This window comes from Meriones unguiculatus, chromosome 5, assembly GCF_030254825.1.
Source record: "Meriones unguiculatus strain TT.TT164.6M chromosome 5, Bangor_MerUng_6.1, whole genome shotgun sequence".
NCBI lineage: Eukaryota > Metazoa > Chordata > Mammalia > Rodentia > Muridae > Meriones > Meriones unguiculatus.
In genome coordinates, this window is record NC_083353.1 from 46,307,892 (window position 1) to 46,318,282 (window position 10,391).

General features: G+C 42.1%; 1 protein-coding gene across 1 annotated transcript; it reads right to left on the reverse strand.

Annotated features, from left to right (window-relative positions):
* Window positions 1-1,977: 1,977 nt before the first annotated feature.
* On the reverse strand, window positions 1,978-2,928 carry LOC132653995 (vomeronasal type-1 receptor 54-like). Its single transcript, XM_060383306.1, has one exon. It carries the CDS (start codon window positions 2,926-2,928, stop codon window positions 1,978-1,980), a length of 951 nt encoding a protein of 316 aa, XP_060239289.1.
* Between the last annotated feature and the right edge of the window lie 7,463 nt (window positions 2,929-10,391).

The window sequence follows — 10,391 nt, forward strand, 5'->3', positions numbered from 1 at the left end:
CCTGATCACAGACTTTCCCTTTAAAAACCCTGCTCACTCAGGGTTCAAGGTCTCACTTCTCTACTGCTGCATCAGTGAGACTTGCTTCCTGAGTTTGAGTGTTCTCTTAATAAAGCTCTCTTGCTATTGCATTGTTTCGTCTCTGAGGTTCCCATGAACTTGGCATTACAATAGCACTGGAGCTGAGAGGAGGCTGAGAGCTTTTTCAAATTAAATTCTGTTGCTTTTGGGGAAGGTTATAATATAGCCCAGGCTGGCCTTACTTCACTGTAGCCAAGGCTGGCAGGCCTGAAGATTGCTCAAAGTCTGAACACAGGCTGGGATGCAACCTGGATCTCAAAGGTGTGAGGGGCCACCTGGGAATGAGAAACAACTGTGATTATTTGAATTGAAGCCATGTGCAGAGAGCTCTTTGAAGGGCGGGGTGAACTGTTCTGAGAAGCAACCAGCTGTAAACTATCTACAACCATCTGTAAACTATAGAGCAGAGTGATCTGATTTTCAGGTATAAAAACACTGTGCTATGCATGTTCAGGGTCGTCTCCTGTCTTTGGAGGGGCGACCCTATCTCGATAGCAATAAAACCTCTTGCTTTGGCATTGAGCTGTGGTCTGTGAGAGTTCCTGGGAAGGGTGCCATCCTGAGATCCTGAGTAGTGATACTCCAGGTCTTACAGATGAACTCCTCTGCTTGCTCTGAGGACCTGAGATTAACATGAGGACTATGGGGATTGGGAAAGGAGGAGGGAGGGACCCACATGGGGGGATACAAATTAAATAAAGTATAATGAATGAAGAATTTTTAAAAAGATGAGGACTCTGAGAAAACCCTCATTGTTCAAAAAAATCTGTCATGTTTTAAAACTTGAAAAATCATATTTTGACAATTTTTTTCATTTTTAAAATTTTTTTGCTTTAGTAGTTTTATTTATTTTTATTTTCTGTGCATGAATGCATGCCTGATACCTGCAGGATCAGAAACCATGAGATCCTCTTGAACTGGAGTTACTAACAGTTGTGAGTCTTCATCTAGAGGCTGGGAATTGAACTTTGGTCCTCTGCAAGGACAGCCAGTGTTCTTAACTCCTGAACCATCTCTCCATCCCCATTTTTCACTTTATTATTTCAGGGAAAATATACTTCACTGCTTGGTTAAGGTAACTGAACACATTTTTATTTTGGTACAGCACACACAACACAAGAATTTCCCATCTTCAGCATACTGCTTGGCATTGATTACATTTTTACAGTCTGCCTCCACCCAGCAAGACGCCCATGGCCTTCCCTCCTGAGCTGAGGATGAAAGTCTGCTTTTGTTTCCACTCCTAGAAAGTTTCCAAGCTCGTCCTGCTCCCAGTAGTCCACAGAATTTGTTCTGACTAGACTCTCATTGCAGTCAGTACAGTGGCTTCATGCCAATCTGTGTGGGACCATGTCCAGAATCTCCTTCTCTTTTAAAGCTGGAGTAACAGTCCAGTGCAGAGAAGCTGAACTCTGTTTATCCATCATCAGGACTGCGTTTTATACATAGATTCTATGTCTGTCTTTGTCTCTGTCTCTCTGTGTCTCTGTCTCTCACTCTGAGTGTGTGTGTGTAAGCTAAGTGATTTGAACATTTCTGGTTACTTGATAATTATAATGTGTTTACAAACCTCATTTGGCAAAACAGAGATAGCTGAGGGATTTGAATAAATGAAGACTATCATAAGCTGTCACGTATTATAAAGTTCTGTGGATAATCCAGACAGTAACAGGACAGTCACTTTATGTCTCCCCAAAAGACACACTGGGAAGTACAAAAGACTTATGTATCTGGCATGTAGTTTGTCTTTTATGTATAACATCCACGCATCTCATAAGAAATAGGTTTAACAACAGCAAAAAGACAACTCTGTAATTTCATTTAACCTGAAGCTCATGTAAACTACAGTGCAATTCATAGCTCTAATGCCAGAATACCGGCTCATCTTAAGGAATCTTACCTATACCCAAGTAATATGATGTCTACCATCCTTCCATACATGGATCTAAAAATGTTAATTATGTGCTTTTCAGTACTGAGAACCAAAACAGGGCTGACTGTGGCATAGCCATGGACTGTGAGAATATGGACACAAAACAAAATCAGATCATCATCTATACTTCTTAGGTAGGAGATGACACTGTCCAAGGTGTACATCACCATAAAGAAACTCATGAGGCACAGCATGGTCCGTGTGGCTCTTTGTTCTCCAGATCGTCTGAGGGAAAGGCTGGCACTGTGGAGAAGCTGGGACTGGTTCTTATGTCTGCATAGGAAAATCACCATGTACCCACTGGAGAGGGTCATAAGACCTACAAAGATGACATCCCTGGAGGTCAATAATATAAAAAATGTGTGATGGACAGAGTAGCTCATGGGCACAACACAGCAAGATTGACTGAGGTATGTAAAACCAGATGAGGTCAGATTAGGCGTTGCAGTTATGTATGTTATAAGGGGACTGCTAATGGATGAATAAAAGATACTCAGGGAAAGAAGGCAACCTAGCATGTGGTGTGGAGATTTACATTTGAACTTTGCTAGATGGGAACTTCTGGGACTGAGGGTGATGTCCTGGAGGATGCTGAGCAGGCTAGTGGCACAAAGAGAGAGGCTCCTAAAAGACCTGTACAAGAACATAACAAATTTGCATGTGGAGTCACTCCATCTCTTCCCTGGCATAAAAATGTCTGAAGCTACTAAACTCACGACGACTACCAGCATCAGTATGTGGATTAGGGCCAAGAGACTGATGGGCAGATCGGTGAGTCTGGGCCTCTGCCCATGAATAAACATGAGGATGTGGAAGAGAAGAAGGAAGCTGTTGCCTGAGAGCCCAATCCCAGCTCCAGCATAAATGGTGTTTCTTACCTTGGTGTTACCTGACTGTTTGTTTATTTTGTTCATTTTAAGGCTGAAAGAAGCAGGTAGCAACTGTGAGGGGAGAACAGCAAGAAGATTCCTTATCACCAATCTAGCCTTGCTCATCAGCTGCAGACAATGGCAGCCCCACTCTCCTTAGAAAGATGTTTATTTCACAGCTCTGCCTTATACCGCTTAACACTGCCCTCACCTCAAAGTGCCCAGAAGGGATGCCCACTCTCTCCATTGTTCCGACACTTATGTGCCCCATCCAGATAGAAGCTTTCTCCCACATTACAACTGTCATGTGTCAAGAAAATATTTCTTTTCCTACTGTTTCCTATTTGAGGTTTCCTGAGGCAAAAGTGATGTCTTACTTGTCTTTCTTCTGCATCATGTTGATTGCCAGACACAGAGCAGCTCTGCAGGTTTTGGTGAAGTTCCATGAGGATTGCAAGAAAGTAGAAATAAGATCCTCAGATGAAGCTGTGTCCTTGTCTTAAACAGGCCCAGAGTCATTTTATTCCAGTCTCTTTGTTCTGCTCATTTACTTCAGACCTTGTGCTCTTCATGTGGATCTGCAGGGAGCATTAGGAGTAGAAACTCTGAATCCAGACTTCTTTACATCATACTCACTCCTGCCATATTCTGTGTGTGACCCTGAGCAGTCTGGGGCTGAGCTACAGGGTTAGAACGTTTGACATCTGTGTGACTGTGTCAGGGAGATGTGTAAGGAGATGAAGTCTACATACCAAACATGGTGTTCCCTGCACAGGGCGAACTCTTGGAAGTGTAGGCTGCTGGATTTATTCTCATGAAGGTTCCTTATGTTTGTGCCATGGGATAGTTAAAACAGTTTTAAAAACAACTGTTTGGTTTCTCCCAGCCCCAAGCAGAGAAGAGTAAGTACGAACACAATAGACTACTCAAGCAATCCTTTCCAGAGCATCCTGGTAGCATTTTAGGCCTTCTCTGTGAATCTCACATTATAACTGCATCTGAAATATGTTCTGATGTCACAGCAGAACAAAAGCCTACATGAGAAGTGTTCAGTTATCAGAAGCTGCCAGGAATGTTATCTAAGTTTTGTCTCTTTCCACATTTGAAAGCAAACAATTATTAAGAATTATAATTACAATAGATTGAGGGTCATTCCCATTGTAAGGTTTTAATGAAGGAAGAATTATCCAACTCATCCTAAATGATGGGCTGCACAGGTGTGTAGGATTTCATACCTCCTTGAGGAAGCAGTGATGCTTCTCAGATTCAGGTGACCAAAGCCTCAGATATACATCACAAGATTTGATGAAGGTTCTTCTTGAAAGTTCTTTATCATGCAATGCAAGTATTTAGTTTAATGCAAGGATCATAATCCTAAGTTATGCAATAATATAAAAATGAAGTCAAATAGTAAAGAAATAACTATCATTTGAATATCCAGGGTGTAAGATGGTTTCATTTTATATGTAATGTGAGATATGAGGGGAAAGCAAAAGTGCCTGAGTTACCAAACCTGATGCACCAGGTAAGTAAATGCTCAGAGCAGGAGAAATGAGGGAGCCTCTGTGTTGAGAAGTGCTGGCCTCCAATCATGATGAGTTACATTCTAGAAGAAAAGAACCAATTCCAAAGAGTGGTCCTCTGACCCCGAGATGTGTGCTGTGACATACACACCCTACCCCATTCCACAAAATACATAAGATGAAAAGTAACTGTAAAAAATCAGAGCTAAATCAAAAAGGAGGAAATCATGAAATTTGCAGGCAAATGGTGGGATCTAGAAAAGATCATTCTGAGTGAAATATCCCAGAAGGAGAAAGACAAACATGGGATATACTCACTTATATAGACCTATAAGATATGATAAACATAATGAAATCTATACACCTAAAAAAGATAATCAATTGAGCGGACATGGGGTAAGATGATGAATCCTCGTTTAGAAAGACAGATGGGATGTGCATTGAACGTATGACAGGAGTCTACTGAGCACATCTGAAATACTCTAACTAGCAGTGTTTTCAAAGCAAAGACTCATAACCAAACCTTTGGCAGAGTACAGGGAATCATAAGAAAGAAGGGGAGTTAGTCTGATGGGGAAAGGATAGGAGCTCCACAAGGACCAAATATATCTGGGCACAGGGTCTTTTCTGAGACTGACATTCAACCAAGGGCCATGGATGGATATAACCTAGAACCTCCACTCAGATGTAGCCTGTGGTAGCTCACTAACCAATTGGTTTCCCAAAGTGAGGGACTATTTCTAACAGGAACTCAATGACTGGCTCTTTGGTCTCCCCACCCCCGAAGGGAGGAGCAGTCCTGTTAGGCCACAGAGGAGGGCTTTGCAGCCAGTCCTGAAGATACCTGATAAAACAGGATCAGATGAATGGGGAGGAGGTCCCCCCTATCAGTGGACTTGGAAAGGGGCACGGTGGAGATGAGGGAGGGAGGGAGGGACTGGGAGGGAATGAGGAATATGGACATGGCTGGGATACAGAGTTAATAAAATGTAACTGATAAAAAAAATTAAAAAAAAAAAAACAAAAAAAAATCAGAGCTAAGGTGGATGGCCAGTTAAAGACTGTAAACATAGGGTGCTTGGTGTGGAGAGAACCTGCTGCTTTGACAGAGGCCCCAGGTACAGTTCTCACCTCTCCCATGGCAGCTCAAAACCATTTGCAACTCTAGGTCCAGGGGTTCCAAAAACTCCTGAGGTCCTCAGGCAGCAGGCATGCATGCAATACAAATATATAGACACAGCAAAATCAAACAAAACAAACACCCAAAAAGTGTAACACACAAAAAAAATAACCTAAAAAATTTAAATTGAGATTTTCTAAAATAGAATGGCAAAGAGCCATTAGGAAAGGTGAAACTTCTACAAGATTAATATGCTGAGTTCTATGTACCTGCAGAGTTGTAAATACATTTTACTGAGTGATTCCCATTGCATTAACATGCTCTTTATATAATAGATCCGTTTGATTACCCAATGTCAATTTCAGCAGATGTCAGAAACAAAACAGAATAGGCAAGAAGAGGAGGAGAAAAAGGAGAAGCAAACTTTCAGGAGTTTTGGGAAATACCCTAAGAGGAAAACTCTTCTTGTTGCCCATGCAGAACACAGTCCCCTGTGCTCTCAGGCTTTTCACTTTTCTACCTCTCAAGCTCTTGGGATTTGGATCCTGGCTCTTTAGGCAACAGTAGGAGAAACTGCCATGTATCCACTGTGTATAAAATATCTAGCATTCCAGCGCCTCCTCAAGGATGTCCTCTCAGAGCACGTGCTTTACTGTGTAGTGTACCACGAGCCAAGAGCATTTGCGTGAAATTCCTGAAACTGAGTCAGGCGAAGTTCTCTACTAGATAGTGATATTCAAGGAGATTTCCTTCCATCAATTTTTATAATAGGTACACAAATTAAATCACTAAAATATTCTACATATAAGGATAATTCATGTAGTTCTTCACTGTGAGTTGCTTAATTAAAACAAAATGTAAATATGAAACAACGATGTTTCCAAAGAAAAAATTAACTAATTTTAGGAGTTGCAGGAAATATCCTAAGAGGAAAAGTATTCTTGTTGTCCGCGCAGAGCACAGTCCCCTGTGCTGAGGGGCTGTCAGAGCTCAGTGTCTCCTCTGCACATGCTGAAAACTTCCCACAGCCCAGTAGCCCAGTGCTCCTCCTCCCACAGACTGCCTGGGTCCCTACCACCTTCTGATTCTGCCCTTGGGTGCAGAGCACTTACCCAGATGGACATAGCAGGGGAGGACTGTGTGCCTGAGGAGATCCTGCACAGCTTAGGCTGAGGGAGAATTTAATGCATCTCTACAGCCTGCAATTTTGCTGCTTGTGGAAGGTGACAGGTTCCTGCTGGGGAGCATGGAAATGTGGCTTCCCAGGGGGGGATCTTCCCTGCCTGTTGATCTCACTCACTCTGTCCTGGATAACAGCCATCTGGGGAGGGCTGAGCACACACTTTGAGTCCCCTTGCCAGACCTGAAAAGGGATCAGAAAGTTTATGACAACCCTAAGTTGTTGCTGTTATTTTAATTGTACCATCTAACAATATTTATTATTGGCCCTCTAATTATCAAGGCAGTACACCTAACCTGCTATCACAATCAATAAAAGACACAGACACCTGATAGATTTCATAACAGTCCTATTTTACCCGGGACAGGGCAGATATTAACCCTCTACACTACCTTTACCTCCCAGCCCCAGCCCAGGCTGCCTCCCATCCATAATCCACAAAGACTTGCTCATTCTTCATCAGGCAGCTTCCTCCATCCATGCCCACCATGTGCTTCTTTCCACACTCACCCATGGTGGCTCTCTGCTTCCTTATTCTCTTATTCTTCCTCTCTCTCCTCTCCTTCCCATGGTCTTCCTGTCCTTACAACCCTAGAACCTTAGCCATGCACCCTGCCATGTGTGTCGGCTTTTTATTGTTTAAACAAGAATAATTCCTTAGGCAAGTTTTACACAAGGACTGTTGTAGATGATAATGTGCTCTCATCTGTGCAGTAACCAGATCTTGAGAGTCAACAATTAGCATCACAGTACACAGCTCCACACCAACCCCCAACACTAACTTTTCTCACATTGCTCCTTAGACTTATTTCAAACAGTTTTTATTCACTGTGATGCTTCTATTCTGGGTTGAGGACTCCTGGGCCTCCCATGACTTCCCATGGTTCTGAGTGTGCTTTCCCTACACTCTGTGACATGCAACCAACCCTTTTCCTGAGACTCCCCTCTCCCGTGGAGCATGTCATTTCCATTTAGTGTTGATTCTGTTTCCTGGTTTCCAAAATCTGAATTCAAGATGTGAGTAAATTTTAAAAGTAAATAAAAAAGAAATTAAATGAAAACCAGAGAAGTAGAGGCAAAACTCAAAGCTGAGGTGGTCACAGGCAGGTGGAACATAGCTGAGGCTGAGGCCATGTCTGACTGGACCCCAGTCTCTGAGGAATGGAGACCTCATTTTCATTGAAGACTTCAGGAAGAGGCTGTGCTTTGCCTGAGTGCAACTATATGCTCTGTGTTTCAGTCTTCCCAGCAGACATGGTGCACACACCTGCACCCAGGACTGAGAAGAGGAGGAAGGAGCATACTGAGTTCAAGAGCAGCCTGGGCAACTCAGAGCCCTTGTCAAGAAGGGCAGACATTTTATGGAGACTCTCATATAGCCAGGTACTAGAAAAAAATACCAATGCACCCAAAACAACTCCCCACTTTCCCTGTCAGGTTCAATGTATCTAGTTTTATGTTGAGGCCTTGATCCACTTGGATATGAATTTTATGTAGGCTGATTAAATGGGTCTATTTGCCAGTAAGAGCAGCACAATTTGTTGAAGAAGCCTTTTCCCTCATTGTACATGTTCGGCTTCTTTGTAAAAATCAGGTGTCCATAGGTGTGTGGATTTACATCTGGGTCTTTGATTCAATTCCTTTGATCATCCTGTCTTTATTTTTTTTAATGTCAATACTATGTGGTTTTTATTACTATAGCTCTGTAATAGAGCTTGAAATCAGGAAATCAGGGATAGTGATGATGCCAGAAGGTTTTTGTTTATTTGTTTTCTAAAATATTGTTTTAGGTATCCTTGCTTTTTTTAAATTTTTTATTTGACTTTTATTAATTATACTTTATTCATTTCGAATCCCCCCATAAGCCCCTCCCTCCTCCCCTCCCAGTCCCACCCTCACTCCCCTTTCTGCATGCATGCTCCTCCCCAAGTCCACTGATAGGGGAGGTCCTCCTCTCCTTCTTTCTGATCTTAGTATATCATTTCTCATCAGAAGTGGCAGCATTGTCAGTGTTCTAGGTTATCTCCATGAGTAGTCCTTGGTTGGAGTATGAGTCTCTGGGAAGTTCCCTGTGTTCAAATTTTCTTGTTCTGTTGCTCTCCTTGTGGAGTTCCTGTCCTCTCAAGCTCTTGCTATTTCCCACTTCTTACATGAAATTCCATTCACTCTGCCTGTCAGTTGGCCATCAGGCTCAGCATCTGCTTTCACACTCTGCATGGCAGAGGCTTTCAGAGGCCCTCTGTGGCAGGTTCCGAGGTTGTTTCCTGTTTTCTTCTTCTGGTTTTCAGAGGTCCTCTGTAACAGGTTCCTAAGTTGTTCCCTGTTTTCTTTTTCTTCTGATGTCCATCCTCTTTGCCTTTCAGGATGGGGATTGAACATTTTAGTTAGGGTCCTCTCTTTTGCTTAGTATGTTTAAATGTACTGATTTTAGTGGGTTTATTCTATGTTGTATGTGTATATGAGTAAGTATATACCGTGTGTGTCTTTTTGGTTCTGGGACAACTCACTCAGGATGATCCTTTCCAGGTCCCACCATTTACCTGCAAATTTCATGATTTCCTTTTTTTTTTTTTTTTTTTTTTTTTGCTGAGTAATAGTCCATTGCATAGATGTACCACGGTTTCTGCATCCATTCTTCAGTTGAGGGGCATCTGGGCTGTTTCCAGCTTCTGGCTATTACAAATAAAGCTGCTACAAACATGGTTGAGCAAAAGTCCTTTTTGTGTACTTGAGCCTCTTTTGGGTATATACCTAGGAGTGGTATGGCTGGATCTTTCGAAGCGCTATTCCTAGTATCTTCTGGAGGTATCTCCATCCCTGATCTCAAGCTGTACTATAGAGCAACAGTTATAAAAACTGCATGGTACTTGCATAGAAACAGAATGGTGGATCAATGGAACCGAATAGAAGACCCAGAAATAAACCCACACACTTATGAACACCTGATTTTTAACAAGGATTCCAAATCCATACAATGGAAAAAAGATAGCATCTTCAACAAATGGTGCTGGTCCAACTGGATGTCTACATGTAGAAAAATGCAAATAGATCCATACTTATCACCCTGCACAAAACTGAAGTCCAAGTGGATCAAAGACCTCAACATAAAACCAGACACATTAAATCGGCTAGAAAAAAAGTGGGGAAGATTCTAGAACTCATTGGTACAGGAGAAAACTTCCTGAACAGAACACCAATAGCACAGGCTCTAAGAGCAACAATCAATAAATGGGACCTCATGAAACTGAAAAGCTTCTGTAAATCAAAGGACACAGTCATCAAAACAAAGCGACTGCTTACAGATTGGGAAAGTATCATCACCAACCCTTTATCTGACAAAGGACTCATATCCAGTACACATAAAGAACTAAAGAAGCTGAAAAGCAGCAAACCAAGTAATCCACTTAAAAAATGGGGAACAGAGCTAAACAGAGAATTCTCTGTAGAGGAATACCGAATGGCAGAGAAGCACTTAAAGAAATGTTCAACCTCCTTAGCCATTAGGGAAATGAAAATCAAAACAACCCTGAATGGCCAAAATGATCAAAAACTCAAATGACAACACATGCTGGAGAGGTTGTGGAGAAAGGGGAACCTACTGCTGGTGGGAATGTAAGCTTTTTTTGTTTTTCAATTCTAAGTTGAGTATATTTTCTTTCCAGGTCTGTAAAGTATTGTGTTGGAA

Bases quoted from the DNA above. Each gene is read 5' to 3' on its own strand.
- LOC132653995 (XM_060383306.1), bottom strand. From the start codon at position 2,928: ATGAACAAAATAAACAAACAGTCAGGTAACACCAAGGTAAGAAACACC.